This window comes from Siphateles boraxobius, unplaced genomic scaffold (assembly GCF_051911475.1).
Source record: "Siphateles boraxobius isolate OS27281-9 unplaced genomic scaffold, OSU_SipBor_1 77, whole genome shotgun sequence".
Classification (NCBI taxonomy): domain Eukaryota; kingdom Metazoa; phylum Chordata; class Actinopteri; order Cypriniformes; family Leuciscidae; genus Siphateles; species Siphateles boraxobius.
In genome coordinates this window covers 8,081,131-8,107,950 of record NW_027509205.1, presented here as the reverse complement: position 1 = coordinate 8,107,950, position 26,820 = coordinate 8,081,131, and the positions used below count along the sequence as shown (strand labels likewise).

At 37.3% G+C, this 26,820-nt stretch overlaps 2 protein-coding genes across 2 annotated transcripts; one reads left to right on the top strand and one right to left on the bottom strand.

Annotated features, from left to right (window-relative positions):
• Positions 1 to 1,206: 1,206 nt before the first annotated feature.
• On the top strand, positions 1,207 to 7,937 carry perm1a (PPARGC1 and ESRR induced regulator, muscle 1a). The gene is made up of 4 exons (XM_077218700.1): positions 1,207 to 1,332; positions 2,289 to 5,762; positions 6,705 to 6,818; positions 7,103 to 7,937. The coding sequence occupies exons 2-4, from the start codon at positions 2,321 to 2,323 to the stop codon at positions 7,207 to 7,209; spliced, it is 3,663 nt and encodes a 1,220-aa protein (XP_077074815.1). The 5' UTR covers positions 1,207 to 1,332; positions 2,289 to 2,320; the 3' UTR covers positions 7,210 to 7,937.
• A 559-nt stretch (positions 7,938 to 8,496) lies between these two features.
• On the bottom strand, positions 8,497 to 21,374 carry plekhn1 (pleckstrin homology domain containing, family N member 1). Its single transcript, XM_077218701.1, has 16 exons — positions 21,112 to 21,374; positions 19,266 to 19,356; positions 18,916 to 19,077; positions 17,865 to 17,945; positions 17,083 to 17,173; positions 15,677 to 15,810; positions 15,161 to 15,313; positions 13,973 to 14,053; positions 13,793 to 13,868; positions 13,501 to 13,646; positions 13,264 to 13,407; positions 11,907 to 12,155; positions 11,576 to 11,737; positions 10,995 to 11,216; positions 10,357 to 10,417; positions 8,497 to 9,140 (listed from the first exon to the last, which is right to left on the bottom strand). The coding sequence occupies exons 1-16, from the start codon at positions 21,183 to 21,185 to the stop codon at positions 8,959 to 8,961; spliced, it is 2,109 nt and encodes a 702-aa protein (XP_077074816.1). The 5' UTR covers positions 21,186 to 21,374; the 3' UTR covers positions 8,497 to 8,958.
• Between the last annotated feature and the right edge of the window lie 5,446 nt (positions 21,375 to 26,820).

The window sequence follows — 26,820 nt, the reverse complement described above, 5'->3', positions numbered from 1 at the left end:
TACCATTAATGTAAACATAGTCAGGCTTTTGATTAATTATAACATTGCGCGTTCAGAGTTTTTATACGCGCCAAGTTGCACAAACTGAATGGACCAAATATCATGTTTATTGTGCATTATTATAAATGCAACCAGCGTGCTCCAAGATTTTCATTTACATTTTACGTAAAAACGCTATAGATAAAGTCAAACATGATCTAAAACAGCAACATAAACTAAAAAGACTGATGAAAATAGGAGAAACATAATCTTACACCAACATAAATTAGAAACCTTTATATTATATGACCACCCATACTAGAATGTTTCATATTTTAATGTATTTCATTATGGTAAATTTTTACTATCTTGTAGAATTTATAATAGATAATATGTTAAGAAAATATATTTTTTCACTATAGATTTATATTACAACTGGCATGTTGTAGCCTATCGATAGTTTCTAAATGTGTTGGTTTCTATTTTTCATAACAAATGCTAGGTTAATGAAAACAAAAGTAAACATTGGCCTATGCATGGTAATGGGTCATGAATGGTCTTACCTGTAATTATAGCCTTATTGTAACAAAAGCAGTTAAACGATTACAATAACTATGGTACATTTTCATAAGGGCACGTACAAGTTGGAATCAATAGCTTTAAAGTCTGGACCTTAATGAGTTATTGACCAAACAGTTGGTTTTCCCCATGTGTAAAATGTGTTTTATTCTAATGATGATTATAGGAAAAGCCTTCAGGTATTATGAGATGACAGCCAAACATCATTAAGAGCCTTGGTGAACTGTTAAGGAGTAGGAAATAAACAATTTAAATTTAAGAAAATGTTAAGTAAAGTTTAGCTTCCGGCACTTTGTAGACAACTAGGCAATTGTGTTATAGTGACAGGGTTCCAGATGCTTAAATAATATAAAATTACATAAAATACTATTTAAACAAGTAATTGTAACTAGGCTATTACTTGATTGCAGTTATGTTATCAAGCAACTTTGCATGGTAAGATACCACAAAAGACTATTTTGCAAAAAATTAAACACACAAACATATCTCACTTGGGAGCATGCTATGGCTAATGTAAGGTGTCACAGAGACTGAGAGAGAGAGAGAGAGACAGAGAGAGAGAGAGAGAGAGAGAGAGAGAGAGAGAGAGAGAGAGAGTACTGCGTGTATTACGTGATGTGTAACACTGTTCTATTAATAACAAATCATAGGGCCTGTGGTGTACCGGTCTTACTTGGAAGGACACTCAAAGGGCATTCACTATGCCTCAAACTACTGAAGTGGTGTGAAAGGCTAACTGCTCTGGGACTTCTGCACTTCCACACCACTGAACAGGTACTGTACACATTTCTGCTTTGAATTTAGTATTGGTTTGATAATACTGTGGACACCAATGAAGTATCTCAAATGTGAAGGAATGCAGTGGACTCTGCATACTTGGTTTCCCATTCATTTGTAACAATAATAGAATAAGGAAAAATTGAATAGCATATTTTTTTTTCAAAAGAGTTGTGCTTGATTGTGCATAATTAATTGTGATTAATAAACATTCACTTACCATATATAGTTTCTAAATTTCTCCTTTGTTTGAAATTGTATTTTCCAATACAATGTTACTGATTCTGATATCATCTGAGGCCATATAACAAATTTTAATTCCTTTAATTTCTACTATAATTAGATGTAGATTTTTTTTTACCTGATGCAAACCTATGCAGATTCTTTTAATGCACCTTTTATGCATTTATGCAACTTACAAATATATATTACTAGATTATGTCAATATAAAAAATGGTAATAAGAGTACAAAATAATCATAATAGAAAAAATAGGTGTTTTACCTCGTACCTTGATGTTCCATTTTGAATGTTCGCTATTTATTGAAAGTGGGATTCATATTCACATTATTTTTATATATATATAAACATGTATAGCCTGCATTGTTTTGTTTTTATTTAATACAAAAAATATATACATTTAAAGCTTCAAATTATGGCAATTATACTGAATGCAATTGAAGTTTGTATTGTGTTTTTGACAAGTGCAACTTGTTTCTGGAAAATTTATTTAAAATATTTTGTATCACAATTTGTGGTTGCCGCATATAGTTTATAAAAAGACTAGCATAGATGTTTAGATTAATAACTTTTCGTTTGATACTGGTTGTGCCATTACTATGATACCAATAAAAACATCCACTTTTTGAATTTTCAAATGTCCCTATTTTTGTGTAATTGCTTTGCCAGACTATTTATTCATGTCACTGACTGATTAATTCATTTAAATTATAGATTCAGGACCATCTGTGTATCATTCATTCACGATGGATGACTTTGAATACAGTGTGCACATCTCAGACCGAGACTGGGACTGTTTTTTTCAAGAGTGCGAGGGCTGTGACCTGCTCTCTCCAGTGCTTGCCAGTCGAGAGGACTCTGGAATGAGTGACATTGATGAGATGGGCTGCCACTTTCTAAACAGGACCCCGGGTGTGGATACAGAGTCTGACCCAGACCTTCAGATTGATGGCCCGCCAGACTGTGAGGGCTCGCCTGTGTATAATTACCTCAGCAAGTACGGAATACGTAGTCCAGAGCAGGTTCTCTCTGGCAGTGAGGAAGACTTGCACCTTCAGACTGTCAATCTGTTCTTTGAGCAGTTAAAAAGTGTCACAGAAAATGAACAGCCCTTGGAACAAAGCCATGTTGTTAATTGGGGAGGTGAGGAGACAGGCCATCTGGAGGGTTTGATTGATAAACAGGATATTCTGTCTTTAGATACTGGTCCATCTGGCAGAAATGAGGCCAGTCTTATAGGTGAAATCACTAAGCAGGGTGTGGTTAATACCTGGGGTGATATAGCTGCACCCGCTTATGCACAAGAATATGCATCAAAGTCTAACATTGAGCTACTCATTGGAGGGAAGTCATTGTCAACTCCCCTAATTACAGTAAGAATGAAACAGGAGCAACAGGGAAGATGTGGTGATCTTAGCAAAGACTTAGAGCTGAAACCTGAAACAAAGCCACCTAACAAAGAGAAAATGTTCATGGTAAATAGGAAAGATATGACAGAACAAATCCCAGCAAGACAAAATATTGCTCAACTGGACACCAGAAACAGTTCTGACTCAAAAGATTGTGCAATCAATCAGATCCCAGTGTCACCTTCTTATCTCAGGAGAAAGAGGAGAAAGAAGAAGAGAATGAGTGTCGAGCAAGTAGAACCAGGATATGAGGCTCAGATCCACATCCATCAAAGTGAATCAGAGGAAGAGAGATTCATTCAGAGAGAAGAGATGAATAGCCTTCCTGCAAATGTCTGGAAGGCAGAGCACATATCACTTCAAACAAAACAAAATCCTGATCTTTTGAAACCTAAAGACATGTTTGACTTGGAGGCTTCAGCTGATTTGAAGTCTTCAAAAAGCTTGCCAGTATCTTTTATTAGTAATTTAGGCACTGTACCTTCAAAGCCTGAAGTTGTACACACAAGCTTTAATACTTTTTCCAAAAGCATGCATAACGTGTCTCTTGAAAACAATGGGCAATTGAAAGCAGATATTCCTCCATTCCCCCAGATAAATAAAGTTCTGAATTTACAAGAAGCTGGATTAAATATGCTTAAATGTGATCCTGCTGTACACTTAGAGAGCTGGACTGGTATTAGAGAGACCTTATCAGCACCTCTAAGTGATAATTCTGGTGAAGGATGTCAGAGGAAATCCTTATTATCTTCTAAAATTTTCATTGCCGCTGATTCAACAAAGCCTCCTTCCTCCATTGTCTCTTTTAAATTGACTGAAGACAAAGATTTATCCTGCTTAGGAAATGATACTGACTGTTCAGTATTTAAAAATGAACAAACCATGTCAAGCAAAAGGAATATGATAGAAATTTCAGACAAAGAAAGCTTGTTGTCTTTAACTGAGAACATAGTTGGAGTAGAATCTTGTTCGGATGGAAATGGTCCAGAAACATTTACTTGTTCACAGGATACTCCTCAAAAACAGAAAGCATGTATTCAAGTTAACATTTCAGAATATCAAAACCATTCGGCCTCTCAAACCATTGAAGTAAACATGAATATACCTGTAAGTGAGACAGATGCAAAGACCGAGAGACATATGTCTGATAATATTGATCATAGAACAGATGAAAGTCAGATCCAAAGCAGAACTAAGACTAGTAAGACATTAAATGTGAATGCCTCACCCATAAAGCCAGAGAATTCAGATGAATCAGACAATAAGAGCGACATCAGTGCTAATGAGGTTGCTGTTTCAGCCAGTGGTGAACAACTATTTTGTGGCAGGTCTAGGTCTAGTGAACACATAAGTGGTCCTACACAAGATGTTTCAGAGTTGCCTCAAAACACACCTGCTGAAATGAAGTACACTGCCTCAGCTGAGTCGAAAAGTGGAGCCAAAGATCTGGAGAGTGTTTCTCTTGATGCTGCAGATCCTCTTCCATGCCCTGTGTATGCTATCTCATCCTTCTGGAATGAAATGGAGAAGCTAACCATCAATGACATATTGCGCATACGGCAAATTGGTAACACCCAGCACACCAGTATTTTAACCCAGCCCGAGGATGGTAGCATTGCGGACACTACAGATGCTGGAGACTCTGGTTACTTTACACTACCTGACGACTCTAAGCCGGACCGCTTAAGTAGAGACATGTCTTACATATCTGATCTAGACGAAGACCTTGCAAAGCTTCAAACCCCATTTTCTTCCAACCAAGAGGACGAGTCGTGCGAGTTCCTTAGCTCTTATGGTGTGATGTGGGAGAATGATCCAGATCCAGTGGTTGTGGGTGAAGAAATGGTGTTCATAAGTTCGGAAACCACTCCTCCTGAACATCTCTACGCGGCTAATGCTCAACAGTGTTTCAGGAGAATGTATAAGAACATTAGCGTGCAGAACCTGCAAGCTCTAGATGCTCAACCAATCAGGCAAATACTGAGAAATGCCTCTATGCATTCAATCCATTCAGAGGTAGATGATTTTATAGATCCTTTTTACCATGTGAACACTTCAGGCTCAAAGAGCTTGTCTGACGATGAAGAGGAAGTAGAAACCAGTGGTATCACGTTTTCTGAAATAATGCAGTATTTCTTCGGTGAGGATGAACCTGAGCGTTGTGTGTCTCGTGCAGAAGACATACCTGCATCGTACCTTGATGTAACGGGCACTTCTGTGCCTGAGACGTATGACCATTTCTTCTCAGAGTTTGATGCTGGAAGCTTTGTTTGTCCAATTGTAGAAGAGTCGGGTGGAGATAAAATGGTTCCCATTTTCTCCTGCTCCCGCTCGGCTAACAGAAACCTTCAGTTTCCTGAGGCATATGACTATTTCTTCCCAGATTCCCCTGGGAATTCGGACGAAGATGATGAGAATGAGGACACAGTTATCAAGGTAGTGACACAGTCTGACCATAAGTCTCCCAACCATGATCCTGTTGATATGTATGAGCACTTCTATTCTGATGATCAGAGTGACTTCCTCTGGACGAACCCTCTTTCATTTGGAAGAGTTCAACACACAGGTTTTACCATCCCTGAAGAAAAGACACGTTCTGGGGATCTCGTCCCTGTAAAGACATTTCCCAAAGGAATCAATCAACCAATTAATGCTTTGGGCCCTGATGGGAGCCCTTTCCCAGATTCCTTGCTCCTCAACCTGGAGAACTGCATCTTCCAGCAGCTGGCTGAGCGACAGAAGAAGTGTATGGAGATACAGACAGTAGTTGCTGATCCAAGTAAGAACTTCTACCACACCTTATTCTTTACACACTGAAATTCGTGTACTTTCTCAAAGGGTTTATTTGTTAACTTTATCAGACATAAGAGACACTAAAATGAAAGCATACATAGTAAATTATTTTGAAATTATTCCTATTAGTCATGTGTTAGTCAACTCTCATCCCTTTTAAGTCAATATCTACTGAGTATCTAGTCACATGTCACATGTCGAGCCTTGCCCGAGCCGGAGGAATTGTTGTACGTGCGAATCGGTCTACACTCATGCTGGGCAGCTTCTCAAATCTGCAGTGTGCCAGAATTTATGAACATGTTTCACAGGAACACCAGGCCACTTGTATAATGACTTGTGATATTGATTATTGTTCAATGTCAATTCACTATCTGCCTGACTACTGATATATATATATATATATATATATATATATATATATATATATATATATATATATATATATATATATATAAAGATATTTAGCAAGGATGCATTAAATTGATCAAAAGTAGGACTTTTACATTGTTACAGGATTTATATTTCAAATAAATCCAAAGGAAAACTGAAAAAAACATGCTAAAATTTTCCACAAACATTTCCATACATTTCCACAAAAACATATTTAGCTATAAATGACTATTTTCAAAAATATAATAAAATAGAAAACCGTTATTTTAAGTTTTAATAGTATTTATTTAACAATATTACTGTTTATACTGTATTTATATGATCAAATAAAGAGACATTAAAAAATTCTTACCAAATTTTTAAACAATAGTGTATAACTCACAGTGAATTTGTTTTATTCATAATGAAACTAATTTATATATAAATCCTTTTATTATAAAAGCCAGTTTGTTATTGAATAAAATAGATTTATTTATTTATTTTTGATAATTATTAAGTGATGCTGCACTGTTGTTCTGAATTAATGCCTCTTTTCTAGGGCTGGATGCCCCATTCTTGCCTCTGAAACAGGCAGACATGTGCATGGTTTGCATTGCTTTTGCCTCGTGGGTGCTGAAATCGACAGGCTCAGGAGCAGACACCTGGAAAGCTGGTATTTATATTTCTTTCATGAATATACTTACTACTTTAACATAAATTGCTTTAATTCTCATAGGTCTTTCCTATGGTTTTGTGAGTGTTTCAAGTGAGCCATTACTTTAGTCGCTTAGGCGTGTTTTGACAGTTTTTTACTTAGAAGGTTATGCTTTTTACAGAGGAAAAGTTAAGCCTCTTGCCTTGGTACAAAGCTATGCATCACAACAAAATAAGAAAGAATTAAGGAATGTGATTCATTATAATCTATAATGACGCATATCTGCTTTTTTTATTGTTCAGCTCTTCTTGCGAATGTCAGTGCACTCTCTGCCATACGATACTTGCGCAGACACAAGAGGGAGGAGGTCTCTGGAAAAACTCCTTTGCGTCGGTTAGAGCCAGCATAACTCCATAGCTGATGGCCTCCAGATCTGATTTCAGTCACATCACCCTTTTTCCATGTAATCCAAAAGGGTGTTGATAAATGTCAAACGTGCATGCAGGGCATTTTCCATCACTCTCAGTACATATTATTATGATCAAAACTCTCATGTGCCTTTATTGCTGATGAACTCAGTTGATAAGCTTACACAGATGACTGTGACTTCAGACCAGTGGCAGTAGTGTTTAAAATATGTATCTTTAGTGTATGAACATATCAGTAATCTGCATATCCATTATAAAAAAATAAAAAAAGGAATGTTGATTGTTAATGAAATGACCAAAGCCCTTTTTCAGAGATATTGTGGATTCACTGTGCAGTGACTGCTGTTGTGATGAGAGCAGTGGTATATATATTGATTAATATTGATATTGAGAAGCTTATGGAAGTGTTGAAGATGGACGTGTGTCTAATTAAGTGTACCAGTGAAGAGTTTTCAATGGAAGAGCGAATGTCTATGGACAATCAGTTAATGTAGTCTGACTGAGATACTGGAATTTTTGCTGTGCCAAATTATTTTGGTGTAGGCCTATTTATAGACCATATAAAAATTAAATCATATGCCCATGTGAGGATGTCACTTCAGATCTGAAAAGTTTGATTTGTTCAAATGTCATTTATATGGTGCTGCCCATTTTGTAGAAAATGTATTTTCTGTCTGTTGTACCTAAAATAAATGTTTATTTTAAAGCATTGTCAGTACACTTGTATATTACTAGTAATACTTATTTTGGCCACAAGAGGGAGATGAACAAACAATTGTATTATGATTGTGCCAGAAAACCTGATAAGTATTAAATTTGTTATAACTGAGGGGAATTAAGATGCATTACAGTTTTGTGCAGTTGAAACTGAGATGTGTTCAAACAGTTCTGGAGAAAGTTAAGAAAATTTGCAAGATTGAGACATTTAGGTCATACTTCCAGATGTTACCAGCAGATGGCACCAGAACCCTGAGGTAAAGGTCACCAAAGTCCCTTCCGGTAGTCTTTTAGGTCACAATATAGGCCATCACTCAAAAATGTAAAAAATAAACCTCACGTTTATATTTAAAGTGGACAGCTAAAGCAGTGTTACAGCTGTTTTTATCACTGTTTATTTGTCATAAACAATGAAAAATGACACAACTTTTTTTTTAAATGAATACCTTTGACCTCCACACAACAAATAGATATATTGAACAGACAGTAGAAAGCCATAAAAAAAGAAGTATAAATATAATAATAATAATCAATAATAATAAAAACTTAAATTTACTTAAATAGAAAAAGGAATATATTTACATTTGGTATTTAAAAATATCCATATACCAACAATTTCCTGTAGTTTGTAGGACTCACAAAGGATACAAACTAAACTAACAGCAAATACTCACAAATGCTACCTTTGAAGAAAAATGTATTTTTTTCTTATATTCATATATACATAAACACTAACTTTGAAAAAATTTAGTATTTTTTTCTTATATTCATTTATACATAAACACATCACACTTGTTCGTACCGAATGCCTACAGCAGTGTGAAACCATCACCACAGAATTAAAGGATATTACATGTGCAAAAATATGTCATTGAGCCATTGAATAAACAAACTGAATATCCTGATACTCGGGCATGCCGGTCCCTGGTAAAGACATGCCCATTCTGTATGTGTGGCTTTGATTAGTCTGCTATGTGTGCAAGTCTGGACGGGCATAAGCCCATTGTTCTCTTTTATGACCATCTCTGCTGTGTTGTCATAGTACCCAGGCCTTGAGCTCCAAAGTAAGCCAGTGTCCGGTGTGGTGAAGTTCCAGGCAGGGCCTGAATCATCCTATTATCCCGATCAAACTCCCATATGTTATCATAGTCCATTTCCTGGTCATCTGGCTCCACTGGCTGAAGGTAAGAGTCATCTGTGACAAGACAAAAACCATGATTTTTTTTTTTTTTGCTTTTTCAAATCTTAATTTTTAAATGAATATGAGTTCCCACAATTTTGAAAAATTGATTACAAACTGCAATTTCCAGCCAATAAAATAATTTAGAACTGAGCATTAGCATACCAAGAAAAGTAGGCATTCATATTCACTATAGAAATAAATTTTAAGTGTATATCACAACTTCAAAGTCGGCATGAAAGTTGCGATAGTATTTTCTTCCCTATTGTGATGTATATCCAAGTGAAATGGCTTCTCGAACGAGAAAAAATGTAGGTCGGGACAGATTTCGTTAATCGGGAATTGATTGAATCATTGTAGTATGCAATTGCGGTGATCTCATATCATGCGAGTTTGCGAGAATAGAAGAGATGTCGTTGCGATATGTAAAAAATTTAGTATTTCAATCAAAATCCACATGTCAAGGTTTTGAAGTCAGTAAACTGAGCCATCTAAATACTTCATGCCCTAATTTAAGATCTAACGTGTCGTTTGTTGTGTTCTTTTCACAGAGAGGCTCTGAGATGTCTTGAAGGATCTCCCACTTGTGAGCTTTAAATCACTCTCGGTGGTAATTCTGTCCTTTCGCTGGTCTTTCCTTCATGTGCCACCTGCAGTGCTGTCATTTAAAATACCCTAAGCCATATTACACACACACACACACACACACACACACACACACACACACGCCCCTTCATCTGCACTCTTGTTTCCACTGCCATGTCCTGCCTGGACCACCACACCCCATCAAACTGTGTGTGTGTGTGTGTGTGTGTGTGTGTGTGTGTGTGTGTGTGTGTGTGTGTGTGTGTGTGCTGGGAAAGGTCATTCTAAAACCATCCTATTAGCTGTGCCGTGAGAGTCTGGTATACTTTATGCACGTGTCACCATGGATTATTTCCTCCCTATGGTGTGTTTAATCCTGACAAGTGAGAATGTATCTGGTGTGACCTCATGAAACGATTAAACAAAATTCATTTGGATTATTTTAACCAGCCTATAAAAAAATACTTTTGATCTAGGTCAACATTTCACACGCTAAACAAAACTTGTTGTCACAAAACTGGTGATGCAAATTGCTGTGCATATCTTGCATATCTAGTTGTGTATATACGTCTGTGAAACATGCCTATCAGTGCACTATTGTGGTACTGTAACTGCCTCCTAAGTTTTGCATGCCAAAAATTCTTACCTGGTGAGTAACAGTAAGATATCTGTTGCGCTTCCATGACAGTGTGACCTGAGAAACCTCTCTGTAAAAAAACAAAGAATAGGAGATCATTTTCATTCCATTTTGAGGCTACATAAATGTACAAAAATATTTCTACATTTTTTTGAGATCAGTAAGATTTTTTGGGGAAAGAAATTACTTCTATTCAGCAAGGACACAAAATTGACAGAAAGTGATACTAAAGACATTTATAATGTTACAAAAACATTCTCTGTCAAATAAATGTTGTTCTTTTGAACTTTCTACCATAATTATCAAAGAATCCTGAAAAATTTTATCATAGTTTCCTAACAAATATTAGGCAGGACAACTGTTTTCAACATTGATAATAATTAGAAATATTTCTTGAAAATCAAATCGCATTAAAATGATTTATGATCAAATGAATCCAGACATCTTACCCACTCCAACGGTAGTGTACATTGAAAAATGCAATTCATACATACAATGACATAACTAAAATTATTTGTATTTTTTGGGAGAAGGCATTAAGTCCAAAATGTCAGGGTGACACAACTATCCTTTTATAATAAAGGAAGAAAAAAAGCCTCAATAAAAGAATGAAGGTCTTGACAGGAAAACTACTACTGTCCCATTACCTGAGAGCTGTGGTTGTGTTGTGGCTGTCGGTTTGGAGCGGGCAGCATCTTCAGTCTGGAAACGGCCTGGGCTCGCAGCTCATCCGACCACTGGCTGCTGACCACCTCAGGCTCCAGGGCCTGGACATGTCTGTTTTTCCGCCCAAGAGGAGGTGTACACAACCGGAAGGAGGAAGGGAGGAGAGGAGGGTACGACTGCCCAATAGAGCCCTTTGAAGAGTGCTGTATAGCAGAAAAACATGCACTTTATGAGATTTAGAAGATAGCATAGTGAATTAATCCTGATGTAGTCAGCTGATTAAAGGATTTAGACCTAAACCTGTGTTGAATGAAACCCGACAAGTGTAAACCTGTATTCTATGTAGAAATATTGTCTCAAACATGCATCTTTCGAAGGATAACACTTTGTCTTGTTCTCTCAGCAGCCTTTTCCATTATGCATCTGAATGGATCAATTAGTAATGTAGGCTATGGGGACTTTCCATGGCCTTACCTCGTCAAATCAACTACTCTACGGTGTTTGGTCACCGAAGGCAGCGGTGTCAAGTGAGAGAGCGGATCTGATAACCTGACCCACTTACCGACGCTTGTGCAGAGCTCTCCTCCAGAGGGTACATACTGGGGGTGCTGGGGTCGTCATAAAGGGGCGAGAGAGGCTTGCGCTGGGAGACCAAGTCCGAGTGGCGATGAGGAACGAAGAGCTGGTGTTTGACGTTTGTCTGTGGTGTGCTCCAGCTGTTTGACTGAACAAAGACAGATGAACAAGTTACGCATCTTTTTATGCATTCCTTTTCTGAAATCGTAAGCAAATAATTAAAATGGTAACCTGCAATGCGAGTATCACTGATTTTTGAAGAACAAAAAATAGAACTAAACATTAAGCTGGGCATCTGGTAAGGAATATTCGGTTACCTTGACTAGTGGTGCCTTATCGATTCGTTGAACAGGGCCGTTGTGGTGCACAGAACTGTACGGCATGTTGTAAACCGGTGACATGGGTCCTTCAGAGGCGAGATAGGATGACTGTGGCGGGGACGAGTAGTGGAGAGAAACGGGGTGGTGGTCTGGGACGGCTCTGACACGAGAGGAGAAGCTGCTGCTCCTGCTGCCCAGGTGAGCTGAGTACTGAGTGTCTGAGGAGGTCGGCCTGCTGGAAATGAACTGTACCAATACACACAACACACGAACCGATTAACTGGACTGTACTCACATTCATTTACCAGATTACAACTAACTTTATGATGACGAAAAACAAATTATAAAATATAGAAATGTTGCCTTGGCAACTAACTGAAATAAAAAAAGTTTAAGTAGCAGTAAAATAAGTCAAACTAAAGCAGAAATAAATATATATGAAAAACTAATAAAAAGTAAATTTTAATTAAATTAAAAATGTCAGGTTATTCTTTTCAAAGTAGCCCGTGTTTCAAGGGTTTGGTCTTGTTTAGAGTGATTCATCAGTGCATGTTATTTTGAAGGGGGGAAAAAAGTGGTTGAGCATCATAATATTTATTAAAAATTAAATAATGTGACTTGGTCTTTATCTAAAACTATTTTCCTTTTCTATTGATGTAACTGAGGCCATGCAAGTTTTGGGATAACGTTAACCAATAACCAAATGGTGATTATCAAATTTGCATATAGCCTGCCTCTGTTCTGATATACCACTATCCAATCAATTCTAGTTGTTAAAATCCAGTTGTTGTCCTACATTTTGTCTTGAATATCCAAGTGTGTTTCAATCACAAATATGTTGCATTACAGAAGTAAAATGTGTTGTGAATGTTGACTTAAATTAATTAGAGATAGTCATAACACCATGGAATATTGTGGCTATGCAGGATTAAATCTCAAACACGAACATATTAAGAGTTGAACATTTGAACTAATAGAATTAAGAATGTAATATAGATACTTTTTGACTGGATACTACGTAAATTAGTATTCACAAGTGTCTTTTTTTGCACACAAGTTAATTATTAACAGATCTACTGAAACACTGCTGATCTTTTTTCACAACCACATGTGCTGCTCCTCCAAAATAAACATGCAAGTCATGATGAGTAATTCCCCATATTTTAGATCTGTAGATAACCGCCAGCCTAACCCAAATTTCACACCAGATATGAAATCAAACTGTAAAATTCTAAGAGCAGTTCACCTGGGAAGACTTGCCTATAACACATTGAAGCTGGGCAATTATCATGTTCACAACTTGATGTTAATGGGTTTGGGCTGTTAGGGTTAGGATGTTTGGATAGACACTTACGCAGAGAGGCTCAGCATAACCGGGGGACAGGGGGTTGTCATCAGTAGGCATCTGGAGCTCATGGGATCTGCGTTTGTCCTGAGACTGCCTTAATGGGTCGCTAGCGCCATGGCTACTGCCGCTCCACCTGTCAAACTCCAGAGCCTGAGAATAACAGAGAAAGTGAATATCCCACAGCATTTACACGCAATATCTAAGCTATTCAACACCATGTTCAAGATGGAAGCAATCGCTCACCTGTTTCTGTGTTGGAGTGTAAATGATGTCATACACAGGGGGAGGAGGGCTGAGGATGGGGACGTCAGCACTTTTGAAAAACTGAATCCAGTCATGGAACTCTCTCTTGTCCAGACAGGACACGATGATGGGGTTTATCAACTTCCCTAACAACGAAACCCACAAGAGTTAGAGTCAGATCAGATTCTGTGCAGAAACAGGGCACAAAGTTTACACTAATATTCATGGCACATATCAGATCTGTGCCAAGTACAATAACATCCGGCAATTAAAGACTTGAGATATAACTCACCCTCAATCATTAACGTGTTAGGTTTGATGTCCTGGCAGGGAGTTGTAACTGTGATCATGTTGAGAGGAAGTTTGCCCTGCAATTGCAAATAAATCCAAGATTATTTCCAGAGTGCATCACTAAATTATTTATGCAGAGTTGCTGCTGTATTCATTTGTGCAAATGAAATTATCGAATTACCTTGTAAAAGAGGCCATCACTCTCTTCCGACAGAATTATGAGATAGTTGGGGTACAACACCAGCACACGGTCGTACTGCTCCTGTGAGCCGAACAGAGAAATGTAATCACATTTATTATTGCTTTTACAGACAAGAAGCTAATATTGATTGAGTAACTTATTTTTTTACACATTATTGCAAATAACGTTACTGTTCTAGTTTTGTTCCACCAACAAAAATATCGATGAATCAGAGTTTTTAAACGAATCGGTTGAAATAATTATTTATTGACTCACTTGATTCCTTCCTAAGTGAATCAGTGTGTTTGAACGAATCAATTGGGTGAATGATTTTATGTCAAAACGAAGCTTTTCGAAAATGTGAATCAATTTAACTTTGCTTCTCAAAACGATTCACTGTTTAGAGGCGACAACTGTTGGCCAAAACGGTGTAAATGCAAAGAGATATCAGGCCAGTGTGTGTGTGTGTGTGTGTGTGTGTGTGTGTGTGTGTGTGTGTGTGTGTGTGTGTGTGTGTGTGTGTGTGTGTGTGTGTGTGTGTGTGTGTGTGTGTGTGTGACAATCACTTTGCACAGCAGTGTATAAAGCACTGGATAGGTCTTGCAGCAACCACGAGTGTGTGTTTTAGCTCGGCTCCTCGGGGTGTGTTCAAAGACAGCTGTTGGGTGAGTCAAGTGAAGTGTGTGAGGCAAGCAACTGGTTTACACACCCTTTTCACAAGCAAACCCTCTGCACTCTCACTGTACACTTAAGAAGGACTATCAGTTGCTCACCCTCCCTCGCTGTCCGGAAAAAAGTTTTAGATATTTGGCCACACGTACACCGGATATTTGGTTACACACACTACAGTCCCATAGAATGAACTAGTGTGCCCGTGTGTTTGTATGCTGTCTGTTCAAGCAGACCTGCTGATACCAGGCAGAAGTTGACTAATGAGGGTGGTGTGAAAGTGGCCATGCCCTGAGGGTAAACTGAGCTTGCTTTGCTCCTCTCAAGAAAACATGGAAGTGAATTTAGACCCTCCTCATGCTAAGACCAAACAATTCATTCAATGGCTTTTCAGAGTGAACATCTATATCTATTGATGTTGTTATTTTTATGTTATTGTTTTTATGCCATTATATCCATGCAGATATATTCATTCATTTTTTTAGGTTGTATAATTAATACATCCTGGAGAGCTCTTACCTGACATGGCATGTGTTGCAGCTTGACTTTCGTGACGTAAGTGATGGGCCCTAGACTCTCTCGTTGCGAGCCCTCCCACTCATAGATGGGCTCTTTACTGATGGAGTTCCTCAACTCCTCCTTTCCCACTGGGGTCTCTTCTGAGCACTGTACCTTTGGAGGCAATATTGGCTTTAAATCAATGTTCAAAAGAAACAACAGGCATGAATAGAGAGATAGAGTGTCATCACTATCGGGAATTTCAGAGAAATCCATTGCTCTGCTAATTATGGGATGCAGATGTTTTGCTCAATGACTTCACTTGCCGCAATAGCTTGTGTCAGAACAGAAAAGACAACATGTCTTTTTTCAAATGCAGTCAAGGTGACCACAAAAGAAACCACTCCTTGATGAAATCCCAGAGGATAATGACCAGCATTAGTCACTATGACCTGCATTAACACTTTTTTACATGTTCATTACAGAAATATGCTTTCATTTGGCATCCAGCAAATACAAGTAATTCTGATGCCATACCTTAATTCTTGTGTATGTCTCCGGTTCGATTGCATTGCCGCCATTAGCCTCGATTTGTTCTTTCAAAAGCCCAAACCAATTGTTCATCTCCTCCTCTGTCGAGCAGTACACGATGATAGGGTTCAGGCTGACCCCTACAAAGGTCAAAGACAAGGGTCAGAGGTTAGGTCAGATGACCATCTGGATCTCTTTAAGGCGGCAACAGGTTGCTGAATATTTTGGTAAATCACTTGTTTTTAAGTATAGATGCATTTGTCTGGATACCGTTGCTCTGTTTCATGTCAAAATGTCAATGTTGACACTTCTGACCCTAAGAGCAAACAATCTGTTTCAAGAGCTCTTGTCATTACAACATGCCATGTATTTGCAGTAAACCAGTTGTCCCTTCAGCTATTCTGAAAGAAAGCATCAAACCTGGAATCTCCATTTTATCAGACTCGCATTCCAGCCTTTATCAGCACAGATATCAGCAACTCTGACCTGCCCTGTACAGTCATTTCCAGTAAAGTGTGATGTCTTTTTAGCAAAGGCATGTGTTCATGTGCAAGCAAGACATTTTATTTTCCCTGAATACATAGATGTTTAGTCAGGACTGAAAATACTGTGACGTGCCTGATAGATTCCCAAATCTCACTCCCAGCAATCGAAGACATCATCTTTCCTAAAACAGTCTTTTCTTAAACATCGAGTCTCATCTGATATGATGTTGTGGTAAATAAGGAGATTTATTCAGTAATTTGGAGAATGGGACTTAACAGCACATAATGGTTAAGCTTTAATTCTTTTTCATTCAATAACGGCCACATTGACTCATCTTCCGAGAACATTATGCGTAGATAAAATCGTTTTGCTCAGGGTGATAAAACAATAAAGTCAATGTTTTCATTTGTGGTAAATTCTCATAAACATTTTATAAGCAAACTTGTGTGTTCAGGTCCAGTGCTCTGGAATGTGGAGTACTTTAACTGTGACGAAGAGGTGAAGAGGGAAAGGGCCTTCGTAGCTCCGCGGCTGAGCGAGTTCAGGCGCACCTGTCGTATAACAAGGGGGGCCTTGAAGGATAATTTATCTCTCTTCTGACTAGTGGCAAATGGAGGAGGGTTCAGTTAGTCTTAGTGCTTTTGAACCTCGGGAATGTCTGAACATGGGAAGTGGTTTTGGGCCTACATAGTGTGGCTTTACGACGAATGCCTCAACAGTCTTTTGTTTTCTGGTTAAGTCGAGAGTCACAAATTCCATCCTCAAATAACACTGAGAAAAAACGGGTTTTGAAAGAAAAAAAACTGTAGAATTGTAGCAATAAAAATCTTTATATCTATGTAACTGTCTCTCCCTGTTGTTTTATCTTGTGTTTCTTGTCTACTTTTTTCCTGTTTGTTCAACCCTGTATTATCAAGAACACTCACCGTTTATCTGGAATGCAAATTCCTGCAGATCACCAAAGCTGTTCCTGTTCTGCACCTTGCTAATCGTGAGCTCTTTGAGAGGAAGTGTTCCCTGAATAACAAAAATACATGGGAAAAAACATTAGTAGTCTGCCTTTATAGTGATTTAGATTAACATTTTAATATACAGAGCCATTAAAAAAATCTACATTTAAAAAACTGGGATTCAAAATTATTTGTATATATATTTATTTATTATTTAAACAAAATAATAATTCATAAATAATAAATAAATAAACAATAAATATTTTTTCTGTTGGAAAATATATATATTTTTATATAGCATATTTTTTATAAAATACAATTTAAACAAATTAAAAACAAAGAAATGTTATTATGTTGTTATATATTGATAATATTTAAGATGTATGTCACTGACACATTCAGTATTGCACAACGTTTTTTCATTGATAATAAACATTTATTACCAGACTGCCTCCCAGTGACTCAGGTTAATGAATACAGACATAATAAAACCCGATTAATGCAGGTGACAATAGACGAGAGACAGATTTTATGATTAATTACACATCTTAGTGTGGCATTTTTGGCATGGAGAGGTGACACATTTTACATCATCATAAAGCCCATAAATCCTGTCATTTCCGTCTTCTTTACCACATGACTCAAACGATGGTTAGTGTCTAAGGCAATGACAGAAGCATGGCCATAAATTGAGCTGCTTTACATTTCAGCCTAAGGTATGCATTGTAAAAAAAAAAATGAATAGGTGCATCTTTTACCTGGTATGTGAGTCCAGTTGTGTTGTTGGAGACAAAATGGAGATGGGTTTGGAACAGGTCCAGGTAGCAGTCGTGCACATCCTGAAAGAACAGACACATTTCATCAGCTCAGGATCAACACAATCAGACGATCATTCTGGGTAATGCTGCTTTAAAGGCTTGAATTCAACAACATTGGTGGATTATTTAATTTTTTTAATCTTAGCCTGAATAGCAAGATTTTCAAAATTCATGTTGAAAGCAAACTCAAAACAACTTGCAGCATTTCACCCAGAGACAGCATTAATATGAGCTAGGTAAAGTGCAGCAATCGTATTCACAATCCCTGGTATAAATACTCCTGTGTAAATCAAGTGTCCTTGTGAAAACTTTCTGAGAGGTGTTTGTTTGCTCTAAAGACTAGTGTAAAGCCACTGACATTGATTGATCAGGGACAGCTCATTTCCTTTCATCTGATGTAGGCCTGTACTTTACCACGTTACAGAATATGCCATTATCACAAATACTGTTAGGTAACATTTCCTTTCAACTGTAATATCACCAGTAGTACAGTATGTTCTCCTCTGACCTCATCCTGTGTTGGGTTTTTTTCTTTCCTTCACCTTCACACTCTTCTTTTCCCAGAATGACTACATGTTATCAAACCAAAGCGATTCCCACGCTTCAGAGCCAATGTGTAATATATCAGTGGTTTGATCAGTGCACTCTATAATCTCTGCAACACTGCGGCATTTCACAACACCTCACATCCCTGCGTGTTCCGACATGGCCTAAACTCCTCAAACCGAGTTGCTTCAAATAATCAGCAAACGCATGTACGTCATTCCCACTGCGCTTCATAAAACCACTATGTGACATCTTGTATCTTCCACCTGTGTGTTGTGTGTTAGGTCATAGAGAGTGAGTAAGACGCATGTCATTTGTGCTCAGACCACCTTAATCATCTTATGAGAGTCTGTTTTGAGTGTTTATTGAATGATTATTCTCGGCAACATTGTTTATGCGTGTAGTTTGTTTGGATATGTTTTGGATGCGAGGCTGTGTGTCTTACCTGGCAGTGCAGGAAGCGGAAGCGGACTTTGGAGCTGTGGATCATTCTGCCATAGTTCTTCACATTAATGCTGCTTTTCTTCCATCCACTAGCCGGGTCGTAGGGGAACGGAGGGTCCCATTTGATGTTTTCAATCGTCTGGAGATCTTTGTGTGACATTTCCTGTCAACACAGTGATTAAAGTTAATTCTATTTCTCTATAATATCAGATATGCACATATGTACTCCTTTTATGTGAAAGCCCTAATAGGCCTAATGTTCTGCAAAGGTTTTCTTAAAGTTACAAACCAAACGGGAATAACGTTTTCATAAATGAATGGGAATGTTAGGAAAGCTGGGAAGTTCCTCACCTTTCTTGGGGTGACGGTGCAGAGAATGTTGATGATGCTGTTGGACTTCTCCTGTCCCTCCTGTGGATACTTTTTCCGGAACAAACGGCTGCTGCTCAGAAAACAAGAGACCCTAGTTAGTTATGTATGGGGTTGTGGGATAAGAAATGATGGACGTGACCCCACATAGGGGTTATCTTGACTCAGGATGATCAGTTAATCACACCAAGTCTGAGTCAAGCCCTCTGTAAAGATTCAGTGCTCAGTGTCCCACGAAAAAGTTTACATCACCATTACATGTCCATTCTTCCTTGGCTTGCACTAGTCAACATATCAGTTTGACATCTCTGTCTGCACCATTTAAAGAGAAAAAACAATAAAGCTTATGTTACAAGCCACAATGCCCCGCTCATGAAATGCCTTTTGTTACCCATGACCCCCATTTGTAATCATTAGTGTCAGATCTGTATAATGAACTTCTTCCTGCCCAACGATAAGCTAAGGAAGTCAGTGTCAGTGAGGAAGTCATCCTCGGTGAGAGAGACGTCCTCAGAGACTCCCGTGTTTTTCTTTTCTCTCTTTGTCAATCTGTCTCTGCTTTGAATGCAATTAGCATAACAACACTGGGCTCATTCACCCAGACAATAATGGGAAGTATCGGTGATTTACCAGGGCTCAGTGATGGACGTGTTTGGCATCCGGAGAATTCATTCCATTGAAGAATGCAAGTTGTAGGCAGTTTGTAACACAGAACATGCTCGTAAAAATGATGAAAGTTTGACAGGGACAACTTTGTAACTGTGTCTAAGAGGCATTACCTTTTCACCTATTGTTTTCATTAAAAATACCATCATTCATTGGACTTATTTTAAATCTGATAGGGGTCCTGGGTTTAAAGGGGCCGCGTCCCGCTACACTGAACTCTGATCTGATATGTTTGCAGTAATACAAAGGCTTTTTTATGATCTAGGACTCTGAACCTTAACTGAACCCACCCATATACATTCAGAGCACATGCAAACCAGACACAATGGACAAACACTCTGATTCAAGTAGACCCACTGCCTATTTTACTGGCTGATAGTCAGAAAAGTTGTCCTAATTTGACAGCAGTAAATTATTGGGATCGCTGTCACTAGCAGTGCAAGCACAATAGTATTACTTTCTGTGCAGGATAAACCCAATTCTCTGAAAAACCCACGAAACCTGAGAGCTCTCCCTGCCCTGAAGGCTACTCTGGAAACAGAAATAGATCTAACTTTATTACACTAGTGAATTCTATTAGCAGATGAGTGTATCAGTCAGTGTGAAGCGAGATACTGACACTGAGCTAATGAGGTTTGCAGACAGCATCATTACACCGCTAAATTCAAACTGCCATGTTCATCTGATGAGCTACAGTAGGTCTATATTACAGTATTTTGTCATACATATTGCTAAACATTTTATTTAAGAAGTAAAATGGCAAAAGATACCAAGTCATTATTATATTATATATTCAAATACAATTTAGTTAAGTAAAAAATGTTTGCCAATGGGTTAAGATAAATAAACTTAATTCAAAATATATTCTCTGAAAACTAATCTTACACATTTATTTCTTGTACACAAGATTTAATTCTTTATTTTGCTTTTCAAGTGAATGTTTCTTGTATTTAAAGAAATATTCACATATTTTTTGCAGTGTTTGATCAGTAATATTGTTATTTTCCAGACTCCTGCAACTCCTGCCATATCAATTTCAATATCAAACTCATGAAATCACATTAAACATCAGAACATTTACATGACTTCCCTCTAGTTTGCATGACATGCCTTCATACTTCCAAAACATCATAGTTTTAAGGTAGTTTCTCATGTTTCTTACCTGTTCCTGCGTATGAAACTCTTGCTGGAGAACCTGAAGTTGTGTTGGGGGACGCATGACATACTACTCCCCATGTTGATCCTGGAAAGTGTGTGTCTCTCCTCGATGAAACAGTGTTGGTGTATCTGTCTGCTAGACTAATAATTCAGTGATCCCTGTTGTAATCCAGCCTCCCTGGAGTAAGTGAGTGAGTGAGTGTCTGTTCACCAGATAGACAAGACTGATACTGAAGCAGCAGACAGGCGAGAGGGGAATGTGTGAGAGAGGGAGTGTGTCAGTGGGTGGAGATAAAGTGAGGTGTGTGTGTGTGTGTGTGTGTGTGTGTGTGTGTGTGTGTGTGTGTGTGTGTGTGTGTGTGTGTGTGTGTGTGTGTGTGTGTGTGTGTGAGTGAGCATAGAAGAGGAGGGAGGGAGGGAGATGAGGACAGGGGACCAGAGCAATGAAGTTCACACCTTCTGCGTGAGATCCCCTCACTAAGTAAAGCCTAAATGACAAAAGGGAACGTGTAGTTTTTCGCACCTTATAGTGGGCAAATGGCACTGATTTGAATGTTTGGACACTATGATGAAAGAGCATTAAAGTCTGAATGGAGCCTGCTGGTGTCCCTTAAGAGGTCAGGCCAAACATGTCTGGACATGACATGCTCTGAATACTACTGGCTGATTATATTATTCACTCAATTAAGTAATTAATACACTTAAGATGTCTGTAAATTAATGTCTGTGTAATTAAAAAGTTCTATAACAGTGAAAAAAGGCGATCACAAACATGAAAACATGTTTTTATTCTGATTAGAATTTTTGTGTTTATTTTTTTAGTCTTTTTTATAATAATGATATTAATAATAATAATAGCGTATGAAAATGTTGTGGGGTAAAAAAAACTTTTTTATATTCATTTTATGATATTAAACATTTGTATAACAAAACAAAACATTGCATGTTGTTATTTACTTTTCCAGGTTTGTTAGGCATGGGCTGATGAAGAATTTACAAACGTTGATTTTTTATATCAGCATCAAAATCTACTTTCATGGCTAAAAATACTAAAATAATAATAATAAAAGTAATACTAGTATACAGTTAAACAACATTACAAAATCTTCCATAAAAATGTGATATAATTTAGGAACATAAATAAATGTAAAGAGCATTAGGTATTTCTGAGCATGGAGCAGAATTACACTTAGCTGTGAACCTGTCACGTGTGACTGTATGGTTTGCAAAGGTGTGAGATATGATCTAATCAAATTAAAAGAGCAACACTCCCTGTATGTGATCAAGAAAGCACAAGTGAATGTAATCTCGTCCTGAGGGTTTGTATCCCTGATATCCCAGTCTTCCAGCTGTCAGACATGCAGATTGCCTCAAGAATATTACATTATAACAAATGCAATTACAAGTTCTAGCCTCCCTCTTTGTATGTCTTAATGATGATTAGCTATTGCATGAGGAATTCTGTGTTTGAATACATTCTCTGAATGGTTCTTCAGGTCTAATGGAGTGTGAATGTATGGGTATGTAAACTCCACGCATTTCAGCTCTTACTATTTATTGTTTCATTCCCGGAGCATATTTTCAAACAAACCCTCAGAAATTGGCTTTCAGAGGTTATTGTTCTATAGTGTGGGCGGCTGCTGATTCAAACCAGTAGAACCAGGAAATGTAAGTGAGGCCAAGCCGGAGGCAACAAACTGTCACATTCCAACTCACACATTCCTAAATTTACTGAATTAAGCTCCAGCACCTTTATACACTTATCACGAATTATACCTGCGTATTGAGAAGTTCCTTGGTTGGTTCAGACTAATAGCTTAAGTTGGAAGCAATAAAAACAAATCTGATCAAGCATTGCCAAAATATGAGGATAGCATACCTGTTTTATTAACTCTTATTGGTCCTCTATCTATTTTTTTCAATAATTATTTGGCAAAGGCAGTGGGTGATAAAAGAGATATATTCTTGAAAGAGCTCTTCCATTGTATCAGCATATCTGTCATGGAAAAACAGAGATGATTTATCATTCCCCCATTCTCACTCTGAGCACAGAATGAGTCACAAGCTGTTCACTGTGTGTATCAAGCTCTGAGCTCTGAGTTCTTAAGGAAATTACAGCGGGGAAAAAAAGCAGGGAAACATCTGACATAGTCTGGGAAAATCTCACATTCAGTCTTACGGGTTTCTGTCTGCTCCTGATGCAAAGTTTCGATTACTTTGTAATACAGGTCAGATCATCCCTCACATACGCAGGTGTAAGGGAAGGGTAATATCAGGGATTTTCCATCTTTACAAACACTGGAGCCCTCTATTCAGACTTTTTGGCCAACCTAGACCCCCAATATATTGATAAAATAAGATTTTATTTATTATTAAAAAAATAAATGTCATTATTATTATTTACTATATAATGTTTTTATAGCATTTTTGATCAAATAAATGCAGTTCTGGTGAGCGGAAGACTATTATAGGATAGGATAGAATTTGAAGTAAGCGGTAAGATGAACACCTTTTGTTTTAAAATTTGTTTTAACATGTTTTAAAATGTTCTGTCAGTGTCAGACAATTGTATTTACACAGCAAATCTTTCTGACCCCAAACTTTTGACAAAATAAACCCCTTTAATATGTTTTATATTATTACCAGTTTCCACAAAAAATTAAGCAGCACAATGGTTTTCAACATTGATAATAATAAGTTTCTTGAACACCAAATCATCATTATTAGAATGATTTCTGAAGGATTTTGTTACATATATATATATATATATATATATATATATATATATATATATATATATATATATATATATACATACACACACACATACATATACACACTGTTAAAACATTATTATGATCACTAAGTTATGACAACATATGTTTTTACATTGCTTTAACTTAATTGCTTAATAAGTTAAGCAATTTAATATATATATATGTATAGTTATAAAAGATTCAACTAAATTTTTTAAGGTAAGTTTAATGTAATTTAGGTCGAAATGACAAACATCCAAGTTGATTGTACTTAAAAATTTAAGGCAGCAACTTTTTTTTTATAGTGTATACAGTTCTTTTAAAATGTAAATTTCCCAATATTAATGTTTTTACTGCATTTTTATCAAATAAATGCAGTCAAGCGAAAAAGACTTCTTTCAAAAACATTAAAATCTTTATTGGCCCAAATTATTTTTGACAAAATAAACCCCTGTACACATAAGATTTATCAAGGGTTATTTTTTCTGGTATTATGAGCTTAAATAGTTGTTGTATACTATGAAAAAATTCATTAAATGTCGTAGAATAATTATTGTCTAGTAACAACAACAGTATTTTGTTGTAAAATAATGTTTGTATTAGGCCATAGAAAATGTTTTTAAGTTGTCACAAAGGAGAAGGAAAGGATACGGAAGGAAGTGGAAAATCAAGCCAAACACAACAGTGTATCTGACTGCCCACAACATTTTATGTAAGCAGCTTTTTCTTACTGAAAACAATGACTGGCTTCCTCAAGTGAAAGAGATGTATTTGTTTGGATCCGATGGGGCTAAATGCTTAGCCTGTGAATGGACTATTCCTATAAACAAATGGAGGAAAAATATGTAACTCTAAGTCACCATTCACTTATGATTCATATCCCTAATAGTCATTTTGACCATACTTTGACCTGTGCCTTAGACACATAATCTACTATGACAGTATCTATTTCATAAATTCAAGAAGACCGCTATTTGAAATAAAGATGTAAAAGAAGTGTGCAGGGAAAGTTAAGATCCCAAGCATTATAAGACAAATCAGATTTTAGTTCCCAATGTTCTTTCAGTCACGAATACTTCATTCAGAATTTCACACACACGTATCAGAGCTGTGGATTAAGCAAGGCTATTGGCACGGCCCTGTCTGGGAAGTCCCTACGCAATGTTTTTTCAGACTCGCCGGGTGTGTTAGGGGTGCTAACTTCACACCTATGGATGTTTTCAATGGACCACGTGTGCAAGAGAGAACCACGGGTGTCAGAGATCTCACATAACCAAAAAAACATGGTGTAAGAGGTGGAATAAACCCAGCTTTGAAGGGATACATCAAACAGGTGACTTTTCTTTTTTTGTAGAATACCTTTGTGGATTTTTTTTTAACTCGTTCAACAGAAATGGCTGACAGAGATGAAGATAAGGATGTTGTAAATGTCAAAAGAAATATTCGGTCATGGAGAAAAAGTAGAACTGCAAGAAACCAAATCATTACTTGTTCCCAGGAATACACGCAGGCGCTGAATAATTCACTTCCAAAGGGATTGTGCAAACTTCCGATTTCTTTGTCATTCAATATATTAGAATTCTACAGAAGACAATTTAGGACACTACCATTCAAAAGTTTGGGGTCAGTAAGTTATTTTTTGTTGTTTTTTTAAAGGAAATTAACACTTTTATGTATTATTTTACTTTTTTTTTTCACAAAAGACTTCTGTTATTTTGAACTTTGTATTCATCGAAAGATTACGAGGGAAAAAACAGTTTCCACAAAAGCATTCCATTAAGCAGCACAACTGATTTCAGATTTCAAAACAGTTGTGCTGCTTAATATTTTCCTGAAAACCGTGATACATTTTTTTTAGGATTCTTTGAGTAGACCATTTAAAAAAAAAACGATTTATTTAAAATAGAAATCCTTTGTAACATCATAAATGTCTGTACTGTTACTTTTGAACAATGTAATGCATCATTGCTAAATATTAATTTCTTTAAAAAAAAAAAAAAATTTTTACTGACCCCGAACTAAGTAAACAGTCTTTCTAGTCTTCTCTAGCTATATCTAATACAATACAAAACTGCAAATGGATATTTACGAGCTTGGATTTATGTAGACAGCTCAGGTGAATAAAGCTGAGGTTTGTTTATGGTGACTGGGTATCCACTGGACAGAGACGGGCCGGGCCATGTTAGTGTCTCCTCTCTGCTGTACAGCTATGCCTGCAGCTGCCTTTCCAGACCGTAAACTCATCATAGGCCCTCATATCAGTACGCCACAGGGCTAGAGACATGCGCAGTGGAATGTGACAGAACCCCCCCAGCCCACTACCCTCATTAAAAGAGCTGCCTAACGACAGACGGCTACAAGGGGTATTACGCAAACACACCGATGCAAGTATAACAGAGGACAATACTGCACAGTGCTGAAATGAATCTTCTCCTTAAAGCAAACGCTAACGTACATCCTGCTCGTATCAGATGTACTGCCCAAATGTGTCTGTATACGTGTGCGTAAGCGCACAGCACAGGTGTTCGTGTTCATGAAGCTGAGGTCATGGTGGGTAAAGCGAGAGTGCTCAGCTGTCTGCTTACATCAGTCAGAGAGCAACACATCTAATGATACTCTAATGGGCTGAGCTTTGAAGGTCGCTCCTTTAATCTCAAAAATCAATTGGTTTATCTAAGGGACAGATCGACTGAAAATTTTAATTCTGTCTTTATTTACTCGCCCTCACGTCGTTCTAAACATTATTCTCACAAAGGAATAACATAAAAGAAAATTATTAAAGTGTCAAAGCTGCTTTTTTCTATTCAGTGTAGTGGATGGCAGTCAAGGCAATAAGCAACATAAAGCATTATTAAACTAGCCATACAACTGAAATGCAATGTTTTCTGAAGTCATTTGTGAGAACAAACTGAGGTTTCAAATCAAATCTCGCTTGACAGCTTTGGTCACCATTCACT

What these genes read in the sequence shown, in the direction of transcription:
- perm1a (XM_077218700.1), top strand. Translation starts at nt 2,321, where the DNA reads ATGGATGACTTTGAATACAGTGTGCACATCTCAGACCGAGACTGGGAC. An exon ending in GACAGTAGTTGCTGATCCAA is followed by an intron (nt 5,763 to 6,704) that starts GTAAGAACTTCT and finishes CCTCTTTTCTAG; the next exon opens with GGCTGGATGCCCCATTCTTG. An exon ending in AGCAGACACCTGGAAAGCTG is followed by an intron (nt 6,819 to 7,102) that starts GTATTTATATTT and finishes TTTATTGTTCAG; the next exon opens with CTCTTCTTGCGAATGTCAGT.
- plekhn1 (XM_077218701.1), bottom strand. Translation starts at nt 21,185, where the DNA reads ATGGGGAGTAGTATGTCATGCGTCCCCCAACACAACTTCAGGTTCTCC. An exon ending in AGTTTCATACGCAGGAACAG is followed by an intron (nt 19,357 to 21,111) that starts GTAAGAAACATG and finishes TTTTCTGAGCAG; the next exon opens with CAGCCGTTTGTTCCGGAAAA. An exon ending in GTTATGCTGAGCCTCTCTGC is followed by an intron (nt 12,156 to 13,263) that starts GTAAGTGTCTAT and finishes GTATTGGTACAG; the next exon opens with TTCATTTCCAGCAGGCCGAC.